The sequence below is a fragment of the Odocoileus virginianus genome, unplaced genomic scaffold, assembly GCF_023699985.2.
Source record: "Odocoileus virginianus isolate 20LAN1187 ecotype Illinois unplaced genomic scaffold, Ovbor_1.2 Unplaced_Scaffold_51, whole genome shotgun sequence".
In the NCBI taxonomy this organism is placed as follows: domain Eukaryota; kingdom Metazoa; phylum Chordata; class Mammalia; order Artiodactyla; family Cervidae; genus Odocoileus; species Odocoileus virginianus.
The window spans coordinates 1-26,273 of record NW_027224313.1 but is presented as its reverse complement, the minus strand read 5'-3'; the positions used below and the strand labels follow the sequence as shown (position 1 = coordinate 26,273).

The 26,273-nt window shown below is 35.9% G+C and overlaps 1 protein-coding gene and 2 pseudogenes across 1 annotated transcript; all 3 read left to right on the top strand.

The window, feature by feature from the left end:
* Positions 1–261: 261 nt before the first annotated feature.
* On the top strand, positions 262–1,110 carry LOC110124299 (olfactory receptor 6C1). Its single transcript, XM_020872798.2, has one exon. The coding sequence runs from the start codon at positions 262–264 to the stop codon at positions 1,108–1,110; it is 849 nt and encodes a 282-aa protein (XP_020728457.2).
* A 14,465-nt stretch (positions 1,111–15,575) lies between these two features.
* Positions 15,576–16,520, top strand: LOC110124280 (olfactory receptor 6C3-like; annotated as a pseudogene).
* An 8,321-nt stretch (positions 16,521–24,841) lies between these two features.
* On the top strand, positions 24,842–25,798 carry LOC110124281 (olfactory receptor 6C1-like; annotated as a pseudogene).
* Positions 25,799–26,273: the final 475 nt, after the last annotated feature.

Genomic DNA, 26,273 nt, shown 5'->3' with positions numbered 1-26,273 from the left:
CTTGCCCTACAAGCTTTGTGATATTTACAGTTTTAAACTTCCCTTAATCAAAGAGTATTTTTACTTATTAAACAGAGGAAACTTAAGGATCAATGTTATTATCAACTTGCTTTAAATTTCCCCTGAAGGTGAAATGACATACTAATTTCATCAAATTCTAGGTCTACACTAGGATATTTGGTAATCCTCTCTTCTAGTATATTCCTTGTGCTTTCTTTTGTAGATCTCCTGGAAGGAGAAAAACAAACAAGCAACTGAAGAATGAGGAACCATACAGAAAGAATAGAGTTTATCCTCCTGGGACTGTCAGATGACCCACAACTTCAGGTTGTGATCTTTGTCTTTCTGCTCATCACCTACATGCTCAGCATCACTGGGAACCTGACCATTATCACCCTGACCCTGCTGGATGCCCACCTCCAAACCCCCATGTATTTCTTCCTCAGAAATTTCTCCATCTTAGAAGTATCATTCACAACTGTCAGTATACCCAAGTTCCTGGCCACCATTATTACAGGAGATAAAACCATTTCTTTTAATGATTGCATTGCTCAGTTATTTTTTTTCATTCTCTTGGGAGTCACTGAGTTTTGCCTTCTGGCTGCCATGTCCTATGACCGTTACATTGCCATCTGCAAACCCCTGCATTACATGACCATCATGAATCACAGAGTCTGCATACTGCTTGTCTTCTCTTCCTGGCTAGTTTCATTCTTAATCATATTCCCTGCACTCATGTTGCTCTTAAACCTTGATTACTGTAGGTCTAATATTATTGACCATTTTACCTGTGATTATTTTCCTTTGCTTCAACTGTCTTGTTCAGACACAAACTTTCTTGAAATGATGGGATTTTCCTGTGCTGTGTTTACTCTAATGTTCACTTTAGCATTAATAATTCTGTCCTATACATACATCATCAGAACAATTTTAAGAATTCCTTCTACTAGTCAGAGGACAAAGGCCTTTTCCACATGTTCTTCCCACATGATTGTCATCTCCATCTCTTATGGCAGCTGCATTTTTATGTATATTAAACCCTCAGCACGGGACAGGGTGTCTTTGAGCAAGGGAGTGGCTGTGCTAAACACCTCAGTAGCCCCATGCTGAACCCCTTCATTTACAGCCTACGGAATCAGCAAGTCAAGCAAGCCTTCCTGGATATGGCAAGAAAGACTATTTTTCAGAAGGAAACTGAATGATGTACTATAATAAATTAGAGATGTTTTGCAGGGCAACTTTAAGAAATATATAATCAAGAATTCTAATAACTTATTCAAATCACAATGGCTTCCCTGTCAGCCTTGTTTATTCTTTTTATTCCTAGGAGTTTAAAATCATATTTGTTTATATATTTCTCATTCATTTTAAACAACTTTTCTTATGTCTTTCTGACTCCCATTCTTCTGAACATTTTGTTAGTTGCAACTTCTTAAATTAAAAATTGTTTAATATAAATTCCTGTTTTGAGTTTGGATGTGATATTTAGTTTACTCAGCACAGGAAATATAATCTTATGAATTTCATTTACAGTATATTTGACAGAAACTCTTTTTACCATTTTATAGTTTTTTAAAAAATGTGTTTATTATTTATTTGTTGACTGCACTGAATCTTCATTGCTGCTCATGGGCTTTCTCTAGTTGAGGCAAGATGGAGCTACTCTGTTTCAGTGCATGGGTTTCTTTTTGCAGTAGCTTCTCTTGTTGTGGAGCAAGGGCTCTAGGCATGCAGACTTCCTTAATTGTGGTTCATGGCATCAGTAGTTGCAGCTGGTGGGCTCTAGAGTGCTGGCTCAGTAGCTGTGTCAGAGGGACCTAACTGTTCCATGGTATATGGGATCTTCCTGTCCCAGGGATTGTACTTGTGTCTCCTGATTGGCAGATGGATTCTTAGCCACTAGAGTTCAGGGAAGTCCCTTCACTATTTATCTGGGTAAATGTTTTTAAATGCTGTATAGTTTATTGAAAAATGTGAATATTTTCATTTATAAACAGAGAGATTATTTATGGCACACTTTAATAAGGTATGTCCTAATAATTTCTTCATCATCCTTATGGCAGAAAGTGAAGAAGAACTAAAGAGCCTCTTGATAAAAGTAAAAGAGGAGAGTAAAAAAGTTGGCTTAAAACTCAACATTCAGAAAAAAAAGATCATGGTATCCGGTCCTATCACTTCATGGCAAATAGATGGGGAAACAGTGCCTGACTTTATTTTTTGGGCTCCAAAATCACTGTAGATGGTGACTGCAGCCATGAAATTAAAAGACACATTGCTCCTTGGAAGAAAGTTGTGACCAACCTAGACAGTGTATTAAAAAGCAGAGACATTGCTTTGCCAACAAAGGTGTGTCTAGTCAAGGCTAAGGTTTTTCCAGTGGTCATGTATGGATGTGAGAGTTGGAATATAAAGAAAGCTAAACACCGAAGAATTGATGCTTTTGAACTGTGGTGTTGGAGAAGACTCTTGAGAGTCCCTTGGACTGCAAGGAGATCCAACCAGTCCATCCTAAAGGAGATCAGTCCTGAATGTTCATTGGAAGGACTGATGCTGAAGCTGAAACTTCAATACTTTGGCCACCTGATGCGAAGAGCTGACTCATTTGAAAAGACCCTGATGCTGGGAAAGATTGAAGGCAAGAGGAGAAGGGGATGACAGAGGATGAGATGGTTGGATGGCATCACCGACTCAATGGACATGAGTTTGAGTAAACTCTGGGAGTTGGTGATGGACAGGGAGGCCTGGCGTGCTGCAGTCCATGGGGTTGCAAAAGAGTCAGACACAACTGAGCAATTGAACTGAACTGAAAAATTTCTTCATTAATTCAAAACATAGACTTTTAACAATATGTAATTTTGTAAATATAGTGATAGATATATCACTATTTATTTCCAAATCCCATAGTAACTCAATAGATGTCAGTAAACACATACATATGTAGTAGAATATGGTGAAGAAATAGCCATTTTAGATATGTAGGATTAAGTTCACTTTCTCCAATTCCACAGAAAGTAATCTCCATTTTCTGATCTGGCTGAAATATATACACAGCTCCTTCTGAAGTTCAGGACTAGTTTGAGACAGGGCATATATCTAAATTATTTAATCCCTAAAATATTTATTTGTTTATTTATACCTTAAATTATTTTATAACAAAATCACTTAAGTTTTGAAGAAGCTAAAATCTTGATAACAAAACAAAATCTCCCCTTTTTATAGAAAATTAGGATTTCATGTGCTAAAATACTTTTCCACTTATTAAGGCCTTAATAGGTGCCTAAAGTATTTGGAAAGGTGGGTGTATGTGTGTAGGTGAAGTGATTACAGATACCAAAAAACCCTCATTTATATAAACCACATTTTAGTAATAGAAAATACAAACCTAATTAGTGGTACAACATTCTTAATAATCATTAAGAGATATACACACTTGAGAGATATACCACAGGTTTTCTTTTCTTTTTTTTTTTCCATTTATTTTTGTTAGTTGGAGGCTAATTACTTTACATCATTGCAGTGGTTTTTGTCATACATTGAAATGAATTAGCCATGGATTTACATGTATTCCCCATCCCGGTCCCCCCTCCCACCTCTCTCTTCACCCGATCCCTCTGGGTCTTCCTAGTGCACCAGGCCCGAGCACTTGTCTCATGCACCCAACCTGGGCTGGTGATCTGTTTCACCCTAGATAATATACATGTTTCAATGCTGTTCTCTTGAAACATCCCACCCTCGCCTTCTCCTAGAGTCCACAAGTCTGTTCTATACATCTGAGTCTCTTTTTCTGTTTTGCATATAGGGTTATCATTACCATCTTTCTAAATTCCATATATATGTGTTAGTATACTGTAATGGTCTTTATCTTTCTGGCTTACTTCGCTCTGTATAATGGGCTCCAGTTTCATCCATCTCATTAGAACTGATTCAAATGAATTCTTTTTAATGGCTGATTAATATTCCATGGTGTATATGTACCACAGCTTCCTCATCCATTCGTCTGCTGATGGGCATCTAGGTTGCTTCCATCTCCTGGCTATTATAAACAGTGCTGTGATGAACATTGGGGTGCACGTGTCTCTTTCAGATCTGGTTTCCTCGGCGGGTATGCCCAGAAGTGGGATTGCTGGGTCATATGGCAGTTCTATTTCCAGCTTTTTAAGAAATCTCCACACTGTTTTCCATAGTGGCTGTACTAATTTGCATTCCCACCAACAGTGTAAGAGGGTTCCCTTTTCTCCACACCCTCTCCAGCATTTATTGCTTGTAGACTTTTGGATAGCAGCCATCCTGACTGGTGTATAATGGTACCTCATTGTGGTTTTGATTTGCATTTCTCTGATGATGAGTGATGTTGAGCATCTTTTCATGTGTTTGTTAGCCATCTGTATGTCTTCCTTGGAGAAATGTCTGTTGAGTTCTTTGGCCCATTTTTTGATTGGGTCATTTATTTTTCTGGAGTTGAGCTGGAGGAGTTGCTTGTATATTTTTGAGATTAATCCTTTGTCTGTTGCTTCATTTGCTATTATTTTCTCCCATTCTGAGGGCTGTCTTTTCACCTTGCTTATAGTTTCCTTTGTTGTGCAAAAGCTTTTAAGTTTCATTAGGTCCCATTTGTTTAGTTTTGCTTTTATTTCTAAAATTCTGGGACGTGGGTCATAGAGGATCCTGCTGTGGTTTATATCGGAGAGTGTTTTGCCTATGTTCTCCTCTAGGAGTTTTATAGTTTCTAGTCTTACATTTAGATCTTTAATCCATTTTGAGTTTATTTTTGTGTATGGTGTTAGAAAGTGTTCTAGTTTCATTCTTTTACAGGTGGTTGACCAGTTTTCCCAGCACCACTTGTTAAAGAGGTTGTCTTTTTTCCATTGTATATCCTTGCCTCCTTTGTCGAAGATAAGGTGACCATAGGTTCGTGGATTTATCTCTGGGCTTTCTATTCTGTTCCATTGATCTATATTGCTGTCTTTGTGCCAGTACCATACTGTCTTGATGACTGTGGCTTTGTAGTATAGTCTGAAGTCAGGCAGATTGATTCCTCCAGTTCCATTCTTCTTTCTCAGGATCACTTTGGCTATTCGTGGTTTTTTGTATTTCCATACAAATTGTGAATTATTTGTTCTAGTTCTGTGAAAAATACCGTTGGTAGTTTGATAGGGATTGCATTGAATCTATAGATTGCTTTGGGTAGTATAGCCATTTTGACAATATTGATTCTTCCAATCCATGAACACGGTATATTTCTCCATCTGTTTGTGTCCTCTTTGATTTCTTTCATCAGTGTTTTATAGTTTTCTATGTATAGGTCTTTTGTTTCTTTAGGTAGATATACTCCTAAGTATTTTATTCTTTTTGTTGCAATGGTGAATGGTATTGTTTCCTTAATTTCTCTTTCTGTTTTCTCATTGTTAGTGTATAGGAATGCAAGAGATTTTTGTGTGTTAATTTTATATCCTGCAGCTTTACTGTATTCGTTGATTAGCTCTAGTAATTTTCTGGTAGAGTCTTTAGGGTTTTCTATGTAGAGGATCATGTCATCTGCAAACAGAGAGAGTTTCACTTCTTCTTTTCCTATCTGGATTCCTTTTACTTCTTTTTCTGCCCTGATTGCTGTGGCCAAAACTTCCAAAACTATGTTGAATAGTAGTGGTGAGAGTGGGCACCCTTGTCTTGTTCCTGATTTCAGGGGAAATGCTTTCAATTTTTCACCATTGAGGGTGATGCTTGCTGTGCCAAGATGGCGGAGGAATAGGATGGGGAGACCACTTTCTCCCCTACAAATTCATCAAAAGACATTTGAACGCTGAGCAAATTTCACAAAACAACTTCTGATTGCTAGCAGAGGGCATCAGGCGCCCAGAAAAGCAGCCCATTGTCTTCGAAGGGAGGTAGGACAAAATATAAAAGATAAAAAGGGAGTCAAAAGAGCTACAGATGGAGACCCATCCCGGGAAGGGAGTCTTAATAGAGGAAGTTTCCAATCACCAGGAAACCCTCGCACTGGCGGGACTGGGGGAACTTTTCGGCAATCTAACTGGTAGGAAAAATTAAACAAGGCCCACAGATTACGTGCCTAAAAGCAACTCCCAGGAGAAAAGTACCCCAGACGCCCGTACCCGCCAGCAACAAGCGGGGGCGGAACGGAGAGGAGCAGGCGGCATTGCTTAGGGTAAGGACTGGCCTGAAGACCCTGAGAGCAATCGGAGGGAGCTTTTTTAAACTGTGGGATAGCAAGGGTCAAAATTAACTGGCCCGAACACACTGCCGGCGGTTCGCAAAACAAAGGGACTGAGAAACTCCAGAGAAGAGCCGGCCCATCCCCGCTGGAGGTAGGAGGCAGGGGAGAGGGGAAAAGGGCAAACTCAGCCCGTGAGAAGCCACCCCTCCCTCACTGCAAACAGGCCCCCAGTTCCTATCTAAAGACTTCCTGAGACCCGACTGGCGGCGCGCGCTGGGGCCACGGAGGGAAAAGGCGCGCCGTATCCGGGGAGAGTGCACCCAAGCCTCTGGCTGCCTGGGCCACTCGACGCGGAGGGAAAAGGTGCGCTGCACCGGGGAGAGTACGCCTGAGCCCCTGGCTGCCTGAACCGCTCAGGCCGGGGAAGGCACAAAACGCAGGCACAACCGAATCTGCGCTTTTGTGGAGTACCCGAAAACTGGAACCGCACTCAACGCAGGGCCCGCTCCATATAGAGCAGCCGGGAGCCTGAGCAGTGTAGACGGCGAAAGCACTGACACCCGTGAGTGGGGCAAACCCAGTGTGACCAGAACACGGTGAGTGCTATCCACACAGAGCGGTATCTGTCTGCAGCGCCCCGCCCTCCCCGTAGCAGGACTGAACTGAACTAGAGAACCTAAATAAGAGATCACCTCTGCCCGCCTGTGTCAGGGCGGAAATTAGACACCAAAGAGACGGCAAACAGAAACCAAATAAACAAAGGGAACCGCTTCAGAAAGGACCGGTGCAACAGATTAAAATTCCTGAAGGTAACACCGACTACGCTGGAAGGGGCCTAGAGATATCGAGAAGTGTAAAGCTGGAAAGAGGAGCTATCTGAAATTGAACTGAACCTACACTGACCGCAACAACTCCAGAGAAATTCCTAGATATATATGTATATATTTTTTAATTTAAAAAAAAATTTTTTTCTTTCCTTTTTTTTTTTATTTTTTATTTTTTCTCTTTTATTTTCTTTTAAAATTCCCTATTACTCCCCCATTACTCCTCAACTTTCATTTTCATATATTTTTATGATTTTTTTAATTAGGGAAAAGAAAATTTTTTTTTCTTTTTCTTCTTTTTGTTTTTCTCTCCTATTTCCTTTTAAAGTCCTCTAATACTCCTCTATTATTCCTTAATTTTCATTTTCATTTCACTATAACCTTGCCAAAAAAAAAGAGAGAGAGAGAGAAAACCCTATTTTTAAACCGAACTTCATATACAGTTCTAAATTTTTTTTTTTTTGTTTTGTTTTTAAATATTGTATTTCAATGAGTCTAACCTCTACGCCAGATTTTTAATCTTTGTTTTCCAGTAGTATGTGATATAAATTTTGGTCATTTAAGAATCCAATATTCAGTTCCCATTTCTATTCAGGAGTGTGATGATTACTCTCCCACTTTTGACTCTCTGTTTTCTACCTCAGAACACCTCTATTTCCTCCTTTCCCCTTCTCTTCCCAATCCAATTCTGTGAATCTTTGTGGGTGTCTGGGCTATGGAGAACACTTTGGGAACAGATAACTGCGTAGATCTGTCTCTCTCCTCTTGAGTCCCCTTTTTCTCCTCCTGCTCACCTCTATCTCCTTCCTCCCTCTCCTATTCTTCATGTAACTCTGTGAACCTCTCTGGTTGTCTCTCACGGTGGGGAATCTTTTCACCATTAACCTAGAAGTTTTATTATCAGTGCTGTATAGTTGGAGAAGTCTTGAGACTATTGGAAGAATAAAACTGAAATCCAGAGGCAGGAGACTTAAGCCCAAATCCTGAGAAAACCAGAAAACTCCTGACTACACGGAACATTAAGGAATAAGAGACCATCCAAAAGCTTCCATACCTACATCAAAACCAACCACCACCCAAGAGCCAATAAGCTCCAGTACAAGACATACCACACAAATTCTTTAGCAATGCAGGAACATAGACCTGAGTGTCAACATACAGGCTGTCCAAAGTCACACCTAACACATAGACCCATCGCAAAACTCATTACTGGACACTCCATTGCACTCCAGAGAGAAGAAATCCAATTCCACGCACCAGAATGCTGACACAAGCTCCCTAACCAGGAAAACTTGACAAACCAATCATCCAACCCCACCCACTGGGTGAAACCTCCACAATAAAAAGGAACCTCAGACCACAAGAATACAGAAAGCCCACTCCAGGTTTTCTTTTAAAAAAAAGGGAGAGGTGAGGATGGGAGTGATGTAAAATTGAAGGGGATTCAAATGTTAAAGGGAAGTTGATAGCGGGTTCTCCATTTCTTTCTATCCTCTCTCAAACACTATTTGTGTATTAAATAAGGTGACTATCTGACAGACTTAAGGTTTCTACAACCTCTAAGCACATATTTCCCCATCAGTGACTCAGGTGTAAGTTCAGGTAAGACAGGTATATATAACTTACTCTAGAAATGAAAATGAATTTGTAAAGCATATAACATAATTAGCTATCAATAAATTATAATAATGATTATTAACATTATCCTGCATATCTAACCATTACAGATACATACAGATTATACTTTTGAGGTGATAAGAACTCTTAATATGAGATTTATCCACTTAATAATTTAAAAACACAATACAGTGTTAACTATCACAAATTTTATGTCAATTGATTAGCAATATCCACATTTCCCTCTCCCTCTACCCCCTGGCAAGCACCATTCCACTATCTGAATCTATGAGTTTGAGAATTTGAGGTTTATCACCTAAGTGAATTCATGTGGTTTTTAACATTTTATGACTGGCTTATTATACTTAGCATAAGACCCTCACGCTTCATCCATTCTGTTCTATATATTGGGATATTGTTCCTTTTTTAGGGCTGAATAATAGTCCAATACTATTCCATTAAGTGCATTTACCATATTTTCTGTGTCCATCCATCCTTCCCTAGACATGTAGGTTGTTTCCATGTCTTAACAATTGTGAATACTGCTGCAGGGAACATGAAAATGCTACCACTTAGATACCCTGATTTCAATTATTTTAAATACATATCTGGAAATGGAGTTGCAAGATAACATGGTTGTTCTATTTTTAATTTTTGAAGAAAATCTGTGCTGTTTCTCATAGTGGCTGCACAATGTGCATTCCCACCGACAATGGATCTGGATTCTAAATTCTCCACACCGTCATCAACACTTGTCTTTTATCATCTTGATAACAGCCATCCTGATAGGTGTGAGGTGATTTAACATTGTCCTTTTGATCTTCCTTTCTCTGAACATTAGTGGCATTAAGCATCTAGCATATATCTGTTGGCCATTTATCTCCTTATACTTGTTTGTCTTCTTTGGAAAAATGTATACTTGAGTCTTCAGTCCTTTTATTAATTAAGCTATTAGGTTTTGGGGGTTTGTCCTGGTTTTGTTCTACTGAGTTGTAAGACTTTCGTACATATTTTAAACATTAACCCCTTATCAGATACAGTGTTTGTAATATTCTTTTCTATTCTATAGGTTGTTTCTTCACTCTACTATTTGTCGACTCTTTCTTTGGTGGTGAAAGTGCTTTTTATTTTGATGTAATCCCACTGTTCTATCTACTTTTGTTGCCTATGCTCCTGGGGTCATATCCATTAAATCATTGCCCAGTCCAATATCATGCAGCTTTTCCCCTATGGTTTCTTCTAAAGAGTTTTAAAACTTTATGTCTTATGTTTAAGCTTTAATCTGTTTTGAGTTGATTTTGTGTGCAGTGAAAGGTAAGGGTAGAATTTCCTTCTTTTGCTTGTAGATGCCCAATTTTCCCATAACGACTCTTTGAAAAGACTGTTTTTCCCCTCCATGGGTCTTTGGCACCCTTTTCAAAGATCATTTGGCTGTATGTACCTGAGTGCTTACTGGGCTCCTCATGCTGTGTAATTGGTTAAGATGGCTATTATGCTAGTACTCTATCAATTTAATTATCATAGCTTTCAATATATTTTGAAATCTGGAAGCCAGCTTTAGTTTTTATTCTTAAGATTTATTTGACTATTCATGGTCTTTTGTGATTCCTTATAAATTTTAGAATTTTTTTTTCTGTTTCTGTAAAAAAATAATTTCATTGGTATTTGACAGGATTGCACTGAATCTGTCGATTTTGTTGGGGAGCAGGATATATACATAAGTTTCCTAATCCATGAGTACTGAATGTTTTCCCATGTGTTTATGTCTTTAGTTTCATCAAAGTTTTGCATTTTTCAGTGTATGTATCTTCTACCCCTTTAGTTAAGTTTATTCCTAAGTATCTTATTCCTTTTGGTACTATTGCAACTTTCATTTTTTACTTAATTTCTTTTTCAGATAGCTTATTAATAGTATAAAATAATAGTATAAATAATAATATAAATACTATTAATATCTATTATTAGTAATATTAATTTATTATTAATATTATAGTAATATATTATTTTATTATATATTTTATATTATATATAAATTATCATTAATAATATAAATAAAATATAAATAATAGTATAAATAGTATAAATAATAGTATAAATTAATAGTGTAAAATGCAACTTAAATTTTATGCAATTATTTAATTTAATTTTTAAATTAATTTAATTAATTTTAAATAAATTATTAAATAATAATAAATAATAAATAAATTTTATTAATTTAATTAATAAAATTTAATGCAAATTAAATTTTTAATGTTGATTCTATCTTCTGCAACTTTAAAACTTTTTAACAAAATGTGTAGAGTTTTCTATCATAAATCATGTCACCTGCAATAGAGATGACTGGTTTATTGATTGATCAGTTTTGTCCAATTATCCTGACTAGTACTTTCTGTACTATATTGAATATTAGGGCCTCCTTGCTTGTTTCTAATTTTAGAAAAAAAAAGCTTTCAGTTTTTAACTGTTGAGTATAGTGTTTCATCTTTTTGATGAGGGTGAAAAAGGAGAGTGAAAAAGTTGGCTTAAAACTCAACATTCCAAAAGCTAACAGCATGGCATCCAGTACCATCACTTCATGGCAAATAGATGGGGAAAAAAGTAGAAACAGTGACAGATTTTATTTTCCCGGGCTCCAAAATTTTTTTGGCTGTGTATGGTGACTGCAGCCATGTAAATAAAAGACACTTGTTCTTTGGAAGAAAAGCTATGACAAACTCAGTGTATTAAAAAGCACAGACATCACTTTGCCAACAAAGGTCTGTATAGTCAAAGCTATGGTCTTTCCAGTAGTCATGTATGGATGTGAGAGTTGGATCATAAAGACTGAGCACCAAAAAATTGGTGACTTCGAACTGTGATGCTGGAGAAGACTCTTAAGAGTCCTTTGTACTACAGGGAGATCAAACCAGTTAATCCTAAAGAAAATCAACCCTCGATATTCACTGGAAATACTGACGCTGAAGCTGAAGCTCCAATACTTTGGCCACCTGATGCTAAGAGACAGCTCATTGGAAAGACCCTGATGCTGGGAAAGCTTGAAGGCAAAAGGAGAAGGAGGAAGCAAAGGAATGAGATAGTCAGATAGCATCACCAGCTCAATGGACATAAATCTGAGTGAACTCTGGAAGATGGTAAGGACAGGATCCTGGAATGCTACATTCCATGGGGTCACATATAGTTGGACACAACTTAGCAACTGAACAACAACAACAGATAATACTAGCTGTGGGCTTTTCATATATGCTCTTTGTTGTGTCGAGGTAACTTCTATTACTAGTTTGTTGAGAGATTTTATCTTGAAACGTTTTTGAATTTTGCCAAATGCTTTTTCTACATATATTGAGATACTCATGTGATTTTTATCCTTTGTTCTGTTAAAGTAGTGTCTCACATTGATTGATTTTTGTATATTGAACAATTCTTCATTCCAGGCATAAATTGACATACCTAGTTCAGCATATGAACTAAAAGAATAAATACTCTCTACAAGAAATATATATTATTTATAGTATTCCTATAAAACTCCAGGTAGTGTAAGAGTAATGGTGATTGTCTAAATATTTGTTTTCACATATTTTAAAAAATAATTATTTAAACTTCAGAACTAATTGGCAGATTAGACACTACTTATTTTTACAAATATGTAAATTGATGCTCAGAAAAGTTGTGTAATTGCATGAGGTTGTGAGCTATAATAGCCAACATAAGAGACTGATTTGAAAAAACACAACAAACAAAAAACTTGTGTTTGCTTAATTTTATAGTGTTAACATTAATCAATAAAAACAGATAACTTCAAACTATCATCCCTGACTGTCAAGAAACAGGAAAAATGTATAAAGTGTTAGCAATATTATGGCACAAAATTCTTATTGGAAAGCAGATTAAAAATAATAGAGCCATTTTGTACCACAAAAAATAATGGCTCCAGCCATTGATCAACAATGGATATTAAGGATGAAAAAAAATCAATTCAACATATTTCTGGAGTATCATTGCAAAAGAAAAAAAAAATCTAAACCTGGATTAAGCCTCTATCATGAAGATGAGGGTTTAATCTAGTCACCTTGTTGCTTGTTAATTGGGCTCTTAGGGTAAAGGCATTCATCATATCGCTATCACCACAAAGCTGATATCAGAATACTGTGTTATATAATTGAAAATTGCTGAGAGAGTAATCTTAAATTCTCTCACCACAAAAAAAGTAAATAGGAACTATGTGAGTGATAGATATGTTTACTAACCCACTGTGATAATCATTTCACAGTATATGTGTATAAAATCAACATAAAAAATAAATAAAATCAACATGTACATTTTAAACTTACACAATGTTATATGTCAATTGTGTCTCAATAGAGTTGAAAAAAAGATGAAGTGGACAAAGGTATCAATCCTTGTGATATAGAGACACATCTGCCAAAATGCTCCTTTCCTGAGTTAAATAAAAACAGTACATGTCCTGTCACAGATACGAGTTATGCTATCATTTTCTTCTATTTTTCTTTGTACTCTTTCCTAATGCCTCTCTTCCAGTAAATAATTCTCATGCAGACTTCCCCCCAGCAGTGATCTAGTTCTGCATTAGTGACTCTATTATTATTTTATTATATAAATTCATTATTGTATTCTTTATGTTAAATAAAGTTATTTCATTGAAATACAGAAATGTATTTAATATAAAATAGCTATTCTATGATATGTGTTATTTATATATTAATAATTATATAACAATGTATGGCATATTATTAGCTGATTACATATAATTTTCACTATCAAAGTATTGGGGAAAAATGAAAACAACAACAAAGGAAATAAGGAACAATAATTCACTGACTAGAACCTGAAAGAAACAAAATATTTGTATTTTGTGATATTTCTCACTAGTATGTCAGACATGATAAAGACATGCAAAGGCCAAGATGAAAAATAAGATGGACAAAATTGACACTGCAATTAAGTATTGCTATCGATAGTGAGGATATCATAGGTTATTCAGTTAACCTATGTAACAGCAATTTTTAAAAACTGTGAGGACATTATGTGCATTATAATAGTTATCATATAACTTAGAAATGTGAAATAACCTTGTTTTGTGAAGTTCCAAAAATAATAAAGTCAAAGGATAAGCAAAAAATTTGTATATGTAGAAAATTTTCATGTATAAAGATTAAAAATAAAGTAGATTGAGTATATTTTGTAAGATTTTACATCTATTTTATTACTCATGAAATAAATAATTGTGATTAATGAAAGTGATTGTTTTGTAGATGTCATCATTGAGGTCTTCTGTAGGATGAACATAACCATTCTCAAGGGACATTGCTATAGAGGAGAGTCAGGAGGTTACTGAGAATGCCAAGGGGGCCTTCCAGAAATCCCCCATGGTCCACAGCATAACACAGATGTAGCCTGGACTTTGCTTTGTTCCTAGGAGATCAATACATGTCTTTCTTCATAGGTCAAAACAACTAGATTTGAGTATTTGGCTTTTAGTGCAACCAGAGGGACCCCAGATCCTAGTCCTAGAGACACCAGAATCTATACTTGTAAAACTAAATGTTGCAATATCCCTTGCAATTCTTTCTGTAAATATTTCTCCCTTAAATTTCTAGATCAATGTTACTGAAGAGGATAGTATATTTCTACATCTTCTTAAGGTTTCTGAACATTTTTATTCTCATGAATCATCATAAAACAGAGAAAAAAATCCAATTTGATTAGTGTGACATTTGGTAGTGTCTAGCAGAGAAGCAATTATTTTGCATTCTATTTTTCATAGCAGAAGTATGAATATATGAAATAAGGAGAAGGGAGTTTTCACGATTTTTAGCAAACCAAATACACAGAAAGATATATGCAGCAGAGCTGGGAATTAACTGAAGAGGTGTGAATGCATAGGCGAGGCTTTGCTATACATATCTGGAATATCCCTTTGAATCAGTCATCTCATGCAAATGAAAAATGTGGAGCAGAACTGCAAGGGAATAAAACATTTTTTCATAAAGCTTAATAGCTAAGAGATGATATTCAAGCAGAAAATGCACTGGGCTACAATATGGGTAACAGAACTGCTAAGATCTGAGGCAAGGAATTACTTTTCAATTTGTGTTTCAGTGCAAAATAAAGAGTATATAAATACTGCATATCATTTTAAGCTAAAACATAAAACTGTTTCCATATGTACATTCCTACAAAATCATAGTAGATGCCAAATATTAATGATTTCAATGGAATTATAAGACAAATCATTGAATAAGTGAATATGTCCACTATTAAATAAAATAATTAGGTTATTTATTCTATTTATTGTAAATACATATGTAAAATATATACAGTGTTCTCATATTATCTTGATAATTACATTCATAAATACTAATAAAATAAAATTAGTAATTAAATTATTTCATCATTAAACATTTATTTTATTTGCTAAGTAAACATTAATTACTTATATCATAAAAGTATTGGGTTGTTACTTTAGTTTTTTAAGTTTCATTTTGATCTTGTGAAGGAAGTGAGATCATCCATTTCTGTTTTAGGTAGTAGTATCTTCTAATAAATACATGACAGAAAAAAAGAAAAACATATATTTTATAGGATTATTCCAACAAAATTACAATGATTTAATTGGACAAAGCAAAAAAGCATTGATTTATTTCACTTATCATCTCTCTATAATGCAACTTATTGTATGAAGATTTCCTATCATCTGCTAGATTTAGAATCAGAGAATTAGTATGTGAAGCAGGATTCACAAATATGTTTTAAGTAATAATGCAAATAAGATAATCAAAATAAAATACCATTGACATGAATTATAGAGAATGTTTTAGAACTGCATTAATGATGATGATATTGGTCACAATGAGTTATATCTTTCATCTCTTCCCTTTAATGTGCTTTCCACCTAAGTATGTTTAAAAGAAGAAAAAAAAAACAGAAAAAAAGAGAGAAAAATGAACCACACTGTGATCACAGAGTTTGTCCTCCTAGGCCTTTCTGATGATCCTGACCTTCAGATTGTGATTTTCCTCTTTTTATCTATCACATATGTATTAAGTGTCGCTGGAAACCTGACTACCACCACCCTAACCTGGGTGGACTCCCATCTCCAGGCGCCCATGTATTTCTTCCTCCGAAATTTCTCTCTCTTAGAAATCTCCTTTACTGCTGTGTGCATCCCTAGATTTCTGGAGGCAATTATCACCAGGGACAAGACCATTTCTTACAATTGTGCAGCCCAACTATTTTTCTCTATTTTCATGGGGGGGGGGTGACTGAATTTTACATTCTAATTGCCATTGTCGTATGTTGCCATCTGCAAGCCCCTGCATTACACAACCATCATGAGCAGGAAACTCTGCAGCCTGCTTGCGCTCTGTGCTTGGCTGGGTGGGTTTCTGACCATTTTCCCGCCCCTTATGCTTCTCCTCCAGCTGGATTAGCGTGCAATGTCATTGATCACTTTTTGTGTGACTATTTCCCCCTTTTACAATTGTCTTTTTCAGATACATGGTTCCTAGAAATAATTGGTTTATACTTTGCTTTGGTTACCTTGCTATTCACTTTGGCCCTAGTGATTTTGTCTTATATGTACATTATCAGGACTATTCTGAGAATCCCATCTGCCAGTCAGAGAAAAAAGGCCTTCTCCACTTGTTCCTCTCACATGATTGTCATCTCCATCTCCTATGGAAGCTGTATATTCATGTATGCTAATCCCTCGGCCAAAGAAAAGGCATCATTGACAAAAGGAGTAGCTATTCTCAATACCTCTGTGGCCCGCCATGCTGAACCCCTTCATCTATACCCTGAGAAACCAGCAAGTGAAACAAGTCTTCAAAGACATGGTCTATAAAGCAGTCTTTTCTGCCAATAAATTTTTTTGGGGTCAAAAATAAAGGACACTTTAAAGAACAATTAGGTTAAATCCTGAAATTCCTAACCATCTATTCATTAATAACTACCTTTGCTCTTTATAGCCTGTTAACCTGCCACATGACAGTTATTATATTTCCTAATCTGTTACGTTCACTTCCAAGCTAAGTTTTTCCAGTGCATTGCTTATCGACATTTCAAAATATATAAAGTTACTCCTCCTACAGAATTTTTGTAGATTGAAATGTATTTCTTTAAGACAAAGTGTGTTGTGAAAAGATCATTTTAATTCTGTTAATCAGTCCCTGAAAGGATCCTATGAAGTACCACACTGTACTTCAAATGTAGAGTTTAATTTCCTATGTGTAATTTCCTATGTATTTTCAAGGTGAAAACTGTTAGTTTCCTATGGTTTAGAGAAGCTATATATTCTGTGTGATAGTACACGAAATTCAGTCCAAAGAGATAATATGTATTCATGCATTGGACTTTTAAAGTAGAGGTTTTTATTTTGTGAAATTCAATATATATATTGAAGGTAAATATTGATCATGATATTATGTATTTTTATAGAAGTTATATGTGAATTCTATAAAAATGCATAGTAAATTATATTTATAATCAAATAATTAAAAATAAATATAATATAACTAAAACACTGCCACTTTCCAGAACTTAATACTCATGTCTATGATAATTACTTTGAATTCTTTGTCAAGTGTTCATAAACCTACATTTATTTAGGGTCTATTTTTTGAGATTCATTTTATTTGCATCATTTTCTCTTCTTTATGTCCCTTGTAAATTGGTGTTGTTATGTACACATTTGATGAAACAGCCACCTCTCCCAGTCTTTTAAAGCTGGATTTGTTCAGGCAAAACCATCACTGCTCAGTCCACCTAGAGACTCTGGGGGCCTCTCCAATCTTTTCTGAGGATGTCTGTCCTCAGATTTGTGTTTGGAGATTCCTCAGCAAGCTGAGAAAAGCTGGGTTCATATCTATTTTGAGTCTATTGTATCTACAGTGTTCCTATAGTATCTAAGACAGCAGTTTCTCAATGTTTGTTGAATGAATAGCAGTGATTGAGTCAACAGATGTGGAGTTTTTTTGGTCATTTCTAAAATTAGATTAAAGGAATCTGAATTGTAAATTTTTGCAGATTTCCTAGGTTTTATGGCTTCATTAATTACCAGAACCCAGCCCACCAATCAAATGAAAAGAGGCCTCCGGATAGTAGATACTTCTCAACAATTAGCACCATTATTAAGTAAAATGACCTGTGAAAATTCTTGGAACATATTGAAGACTTTAAAATTTATTTAAGCTAACTTTTCTCATGCCTTCTATGGGAATTCACTGAGCATGATATTGTATCTCATTCTACTTTTCATTGTTCTCTATTTAATCTTTTGAATACTTTTATACTTAATAGCTTAGTGAGCCACTTTATGGGGACATTTTATTACACAAGAAAGGAAATGTAGTGTTTACACATGAGATTCATTCATCCCAATATTTCAGTCAGCAAGGTCAATAAATGTCTATACTTTAGGGAAATCCTGATTTACCAAATTCAGAAAACCTCTTCCAAAAATTTTGCAAATATTCCATATGTTTCTGCCCTACTTCTCATGCTTTTCTATCTCTTTGGACATCGTCCACCAAGTTTTCTAATTCAATATTGGTACAAATATTGATAACATATGTATAATCCTTAGAGTATTTTCCTCTTGGCTCTGTTGGCACATTTGATTCACTGGAGTATTTCCCATGAGCCATGGGCATATGCTGTGATAAAACTGCATGTGGCTTATGCAGGTTAAAAATCCATATAAAAATCATGTCCATGAAGAACCACAGTAATGATATCTTGCTATCCTTCACCATTTTTGCTCCCATGGCTACAAAGCAAAATGCATCAAAGAAAAATAGCTATAGAAAGAAGATAATTGCAAATGTGTTGAGACAGAGTATTTTTACAAATGCTAAATATTTTAACCTAAACTTGAAATAGCTACCAATATTTTTTAATAGTTTCTGCCACTTAATGTGATGCATTTGTAGAAATAGAGGTAAGATTGTAAAATTAAAGCCAATGAAAACTTTCCTTTCCTTAGCACTGATTTCTTAATTCTTAGCTTAGCAGTTCATCAGGTGAAATAAATAATGAATAATTTGGGTTGCCATTCCTTCCTGTATATACCAAGGATTCTGAAGAATGAGTCTGTTTATATTTCCTGTTTGTCATACTAATTTATTATTTTCAGAAAATTACTCTGAGTTTGGTCCTGCTCATTGAATATATGTCTGATAAGTAACACATGCTTCAGTTTCAGGAGGAAAGAGTATAGAATTCCAATTTAACCTTTAACTAGCTGTATGCTTTTGTTTATAATAATTAATCTCTCATTGTCCATTTTTTCAAAGGTAACATAAGGTTATTGCAATGAATCAATGCAATCAATGAGATAAGTACATAAACCTTAGCACTGTCTCTCAAGTAAGTTTCCTCCAAAATGGTCGTTATTGTTTTATAATGGGACCATCTTCCTCAAATGTAATAATTGATTTTATTTGTAGGAATAATAAGGAGAACAGTATTTACTGTGTGGGAATACATGCTTTAAAATTTTATATAATTTAATTTTACTTTTAATTGTTAGCCATCACAATAATTCTATGAAATATTATCCTCATTTTCACAGTGGGGGAAAAACATATAACTCAGAGAGAGTTGTATTTTTAATCCAGATATCTTGGAATGCAAATCCCCAATAATCCCACAGAAAATAATTAAAATTAAGACCTGATGCTATATTTTTATAAGAATTTCTTTTCCTTTTTAGGTTAAACATTATCTTCAAATATAGATACTAGTTAACAAACAGACATTTAGGGAGAAATAGAATATCTCTATGGAAACCCACAGATCCTAAGAGTGATTTAGGTGATTACATTTTTTTCCTTCATTATTCCTAATCATACGGGTTTGTGTGTTGAGCTGACTAATTTGATTTGACTCCCCTTTTCCATTAATAAAAAATAAGTTGCCTTTTTTCAGAGGAGTCAGAGAAACAGAATTCTGAAATAACTGTAGGACTATTCAAAAATAGTCTTAAAGTAATAATCTGAAAATAATCTAAATTGACTCTTCTTATGAATTTTTTTTAAATACAGTCATGATGAAGTTCTTACATGGTATTAGATGTCAGCAAGCACAGTCAGCAGTGGAACAAATCATTCTAGAAAAAAATTAGGGTTGTTATAAATCCAAATTATTACCCAAGATATAAAATTTAAACAATATTCTGTTCTCTTCTATGACAAATTATCCTAACTTATAAACCTAACACCAAGAAAAAGATCTTTTATTAATAGGGAAAGACAGATAATTGGAATGCTGTGTAATAATGCTAGAGTTTCCCACGTGGCTCAGTGATAAAGGATCCACCTGCCTGTGCAGGAGATTCGAGACCCAGGTTCTTGATCCTGGGGTTGGAAAGATCCCCTGGAGGAGGAAATGGCAACCCACTCCAGTATTCTTGCCTGGGAAATCCCAAGGACAGAGGACCCTGGTGGGCTACAGTTCATAGGGTTGCAAAGAGTTGGGCATGACTGAGCACGTATGCACCTTTATTAATACTGATGGTGCAAACTCTCTTGAGTTTATATTTGTTCATAGCATTACTTGTGACTTCTTAGGAGTCTTAAAGTTAGGAATAGTAAAGTCAGTACATAAAGAGAATGTGAGAAGATAATTTATGTTTCCAATTATATTGTGGAATTTATGGAGCTTCCCACCCATGTCTCACAATTTAGATAAAATAAGGAAAACAATTTCTCAATCCTTAATAGACATTTACATATTGTTGCTTTTTCAAATTGTAGCATTTAGGGAATGCTGGTGATATTTTCTCAAAGAAGTCATACTTATAATTTACTATGGAGTAGCAGATGCTTCCTGAAAATCATTTCCAGTTATTTTATTTAACCCCAAATTTTATTTAGCTCAATGGCAAGCATTTGCTTATTATATAGGTTGATTTTCATTTTCAAAGATCCACAAGCCTAATTTGACCCTGAACTATCCAAGACACTAGAGTTCATTAAAGAGAAAGAGACAGAAAGGAACATGAAGCTTGTTATCCTAAGTTCCTTGGGACTAGAAAAAATGTGAATGAGACATTAGTAAGGAAAGTATGAAATGATGACTTAGAGACTTGGATATATTCTTCATTACATTACCAAAAACATCCCAGGAATGGTTAACACCTCACATCTCAGAAATTATTTACAGATTAGAGTCATAAATAGCTGTTAATTGCAGAGGATTGTACATTGAGAACAATGACTTTTAAATTTTAAATATCTATCAAATACTTGAGTTGCCATAAATTTGCCTACAGAAATTATCCTTGTAAGGCTTTTTTTTCTTATAAGTGCTCTTAAACATTTTTTCTCTAGTCATTGAGGATTATCGAAAGGATAAGTTCATTTCTAACATGAACATCACATTTTTTCCCCAGTGCACTGGCCACCATTGATGTCAGTTGGAATTTTCCCTAAATCAACAGCAGCCCTACTTTTTGCTATACAGAGGAATAAATGAAAAGAGAGTTCAGTTTGTAGAGAAAAAAATTGTGAGAATTTTCACAATGTTATGATAAATTACATGCTACAAATCAACAAACCCACACCTTGAAATTAAGTATGCTATTGCAAAAACCTTCTCTCCTGACACTAGGATGTAAAAGCTACAAGTCAATGAGAAGTCACAAAATGAATGATATTGAAATTTGTTATTGTTGTTGTTATTCAGTCACTAAGTCGTGTCCAGCTTTTTGCCACCCCATTGACTGCAGCATGTTAGGCTTCCCTGTCCTTCACTATTTCCCAGACATTGCTCAGATTCATGTCCACTGAGTCAGTGATGCTATCTAACCATCTCACCCTCTGCCACCTCTTTCTCTTTGTGCTTTCAATCTTTTCCAGAATCAGGGTATTTTCCAATGACTTGGCTCTTCACATTAGGTGGCCAAAGTATTGCAGTTTCATTCACCAACAGTCAGTCCATAGAATATTCATGGTTTATTTCCTTTAAGATTGACTGGTTTGATCTCCTTGCAGTCCAAGGAACTCTCAAGAGTCTTCTCCAGCACCATGATTTGAAAGCATCAATTCTTGGGTGCTCAGCATTTCTTATGTGAGGTTCCAACTCTCACATTCATACATGACTACTGAAAAAAACTATAGCTTTGACTATATGGACCTTTTTGGTAAAGTTATATCTCTGCTTTTATATATGTTGTCTAGGACTGTCATAGCTTTTCTTCAAAGGAGCAAGCATCTTTTGATTTCATGGCTGCAGTCACTGTCCACAGTGATTTTGGAGCCCAAGAAAGAAAATCTGTCACTGCTTCCACTTTTTCCCTTCTATTTGCCATGAAGTGATGGAACTGGATGCCATGATCTTAGTTTTTTAAATATTGAATTTTAAGCCAGCTTTTTCATTCTCTTCTTTCACCCTCATCAAGAGGCTCTTTAGTTCCTCTTCATTTTCTGCCATTAGAGTGGTATCATCTGTGTATCTGAGGTTGTTGATATTTTTCCGGGCAATCTTGATTACAGTTTGTGCATAATCCAGCCTGACATTTCACATGATGTACTCTGAATAGAAGTGAAATAAGCAGGGTGACCAAATACAGCCTTGATGTATTCCTTTCCCAATTTGGAACCAGTCCATTGTTCCAAGTTTGGTTCTAACTGTTGCTTCTTGACCTGCATACAGGTTTCTCAAGAGACAGGTAAGGTAGTCTGGTATTTCCATCTCTTTAAGAATTTTCCACAGTTTGTTGTGATCCACACAGTCAAAGACGTGACTGTTGTCAATGAAGCAGATATTGAAATAAACTGATTCAATGATTTATGCTACTGTTAGTTATGATGACAAAATAAAGCCTTTATTGCTCTTTCATGGACTATACTAGTAGATTGACAAAATAGAACTTCTATTAAGGGAATATTAATGTAGATAAAATAAAAACATAATGTAAAAATCAGAATACACACACACACACACACACACACACACATATATATATAAAGAGAGGATGCTAATAATATGTGGATAGGAGAAATTTGGAGGAAAAAGAGTTTCCTCCTGAAGATAATGTTTCATTTTAGATATTGACACACTTTGGTTTCCTTAGCTCATGACACAGATCCAATATACTTAATGTCCACTCTGCCTCCTTTCTACTCTTGACTATCTAATATCTGAGAAGACCACCATAACAGATACATGACCTGGAATTTCTTTATTCCATTATCTGGGGCTTCAGATGAGTAGGAGATTGAGAAGATGAGTGCAAGTCTGACTCAATATTTAGAAATCTGTCATGTAGATAAATATTTATCTTCAATGATTTTCCTTTTGGAAACATATGCACTGAATGGCCTTTTTCCTTACACATTTGGCTCTTCTATATTACACTGGGAAACAATCAGTATACGAGAAACTAGGTGACAGACATTCAGTTCAGTTCAGTTCAGTAGCTCAGTCCTGTCCGACTCTTTGCAACCCCATGAATCGCAGCATGCCAGGCCTCCCTGTCCATCACAAACTCCCAGAGTTTACTCAAACTCATGCCCATCGAGTTGGTGATGCCATCCAGCCATCTCATCCTCTGTCGTCCCCTTCTCTTCCTGCCCCAGTCCCTCCCAGCATCAGGGTCTTTTCCAGTGAGTCAACTCTTCGCATGAGGTGGGCCAAAGTATTGGAGCTTCAGCTTCAGCATCAGTCCTTCCAATGAACACCCAGGACTGATCTCCTTTAGGATGGACTGGTTGGACCTCCTTGCAGTCCAAGGGACTCTCAAGAGTCTTCTCCAACACCACAGTTCAAAAGCATCAATTCTTCAGCGCTCAGCTTTCTTCACAGTCCAACTCTCACATCCATACATGACCACTGGAAAAACCATAGCCTTGACCAGGGAGAACTTTGTTGGCAAAGTAATGTCTCTGCTTTTTAATATACTATCTAGGTTGGTCATAACTTTCCTTCCAAGAAGTAAGCGTCTTTTAATTTCATGGCTGCAGTCACCATCTGCAGTGATTTTGGAGCCCCCCAAAAATAAAGTCTGACACTGTTTCCACTGTCTCCCCATCTATTTCCCATGAGGTGATGGGACCAGATGCCATGATCTTAGTTTTCTGAATGTTAAGCTTTAAGCCAACTTTTTCACTCTCCTCTTTCACTTTCATCAAGAGGCTTTTTAGTTCCTCTTCACTTTCTGCCATAAGGGTGGTGTCATCTGCATATCTGAAGTTACTGATATTTCTCCCGGCAATCTTGATTCCAGCTTGTGCTTCTTCCAGCCCAGCGTTTCTCATGATGTACTCTGCATATAAGTTAAATAAGCAGGGTGACAATATACAGCCTTGATGTACTCCTTTTCCTATTTGGAACCAGTCTGTTGTTCCATGTCCAGTTCTAACTGTTGCTTCCTGACTTGCATACAGGTTTCTCAAGAGGCAGGTCAGGTGGTCTGGTATTCCCATCTCCTTCAGAATTTTCCACAGTTTATTGTGATTCACATAGTCGAAGGCTTTGGCATAGTCAATAAAGCAGAAATAGATGTTTTTCTGGAACTCTCTTGCTTTTTTGATGATCCAGCGGATATTGGCAGTTTGATCTCTGGTTCCTCTGCCTTTTCTAAAACCAGCTTGAACATCTGGAAGTTCTTGGTTCACGTATTGCTGAAGCCTAGCTTGGAGAATTTTGAGCATTATCTTACTAGCGTGTGAGATGAGTGCAATTGTGTGGTAGTTTGAGCATTCTTTGGGGTTGCCATTCTTAGGGATTGGAATGAAAACTGACCTTTTCCAGTCCTGTGAGTATAGGATGATTTACTGAGGTTGAAGAAAAGACAAAGAGTGTCCCAGTAGGAGGGGATCCTGTGGAGACTCTTTTTAAGAGTCAACAGGTAGCAAATACTAGGTTTGAGAAAAACATAGATTATAATTCCTGGTTTTACTGTGAAGGATATGTTGTTTGTATAAGATTTTTAAAAATAGTTTTAGCCTGATGCCAGTTTGTTAACTAGGAATTTTATAAAGTAACATTCTATGTGAAACACAAATCCGACATGTAGTAAAAACTTACTTCAAAACAAGTTATCTATTTCATTAACTTTTAAGACAATCTCCTGAATTATGTTAGCAGGGCATACTAGGTTTACTTCCATAGACAAATCCCAGTGCTATACATTGATAATCCCCTTTTCTGTGTCTTGTCTTTGTGTTTTCTCCTAAAGGTTACTCAAAAGAAGAAGAAGAAAAAAATGAGAAACTACACAGAAATAACAGAGTTTATTCTCCTGGGACTGTCAGAAAACCCACAACTTCGGGTTGTGAGCTTTATCTTTCTGCTCATCACCTACATGCTCAGCATCACTGGGAACTTGACCATTATCACCCTGACTCTGAGGGATGGCCACCTCCAAAGCCCCATGTATTTCTTCCTCAGAAATTTCTCCTTAGTAGAAGTTTCATTCACAACTGTCAGTTGTGACAAGTTCTTGGCCACCATTATTACAAGAGATAAAACCATCTCTTTAATGATTGTATGGCTCAGTGTTTTTTTGTTTTGTTTTTTTTTTCGTTTTCTTGGGAATCACTGATTCCAGTTTTACCTCCTGGCTGCCGTGTCCTATGACTGTTACATTGCCATCTGCAAACCGCTGCATTCCATGACCATCATGAATCACAGAGTCTGCACACTCCTTGTCTTGGCCTCTTGGCTGGCTTCATTCTTAATCATATTCCCATTAGTAATGCTCTTCCTACAGCTTGATTACTGTAAGTCCAATGTTATTGACCATTTTAGTTGTGGTTATTTCCCCTTATTATACCTTTCTTGTTCAGACACCAAATTTCTAGAGATAGTAGGGTTTTCCTGTGTTGTGTTTATTCTATTGTTCACTTTAGCATTAATAATTCTGTCCTACACATATGTCATCAGAACAATTTTGAGGATCCCTTCTACCACTCAGAGGACAAAGGCCTTTTCCACATGTTCTTCCCACATGATTGTCATCTCCATCTCTTATGGCAGCTGCATTTTCATGTATATGAATCCATCAGCAAAGGACAGGGTGTCTTTGAACAAGGGGGTGGCTGTGCTAAACGCCTCCATAGCTCCCATGCAGAACCCCTTTATCTATACCCTAAGGAATCAGCAAGTCAAGTGAGCCTTCATGGAAATGGAAAGGAGGACTGTATTTTTCTCAAGCAAATGAAAAAATAAAAGTCTTGTTTTATGAATTAGACACATATGAATGAAAAGTAATTAAATTAAAATCCAGGAATTTCAAAACCTACTAATATCCACACAGCCTCCCTAGATTCATTTTTCATCATTCATATTTTTATTGCCAGCAGTTTATCAAGGATATTTGCAAATGTATATTTTCTTTTTGCCATTCAAATTTGAATTATTCATATATATATATATACACATATACACAAATATATGGTTATACATATGTGTACAGTTTTTTTTTTTTCCATTCAATTTGCAATCCTTCTCTCATGTACTTTTCTTCCTTTAGGGCTGGTTTTTCCAGCCTGTAACTATGGGAGTGATTTTATTTCCTTCTTTGAAACATTTTTGATTTCATTATTTCACACTAATTTTTAGAAAATTAAAGTCAGAAAGAGGTAGAGCAGGCGCACACAAGAGAGAATAGTGTTTTACAATTTGAGCAGAAATCA

Bases quoted from the DNA above. Each gene is read 5' to 3' on its own strand.
- LOC110124299 (XM_020872798.2), top strand. From the start codon at position 262: ATGAGGAACCATACAGAAAGAATAGAGTTTATCCTCCTGGGACTGTCA.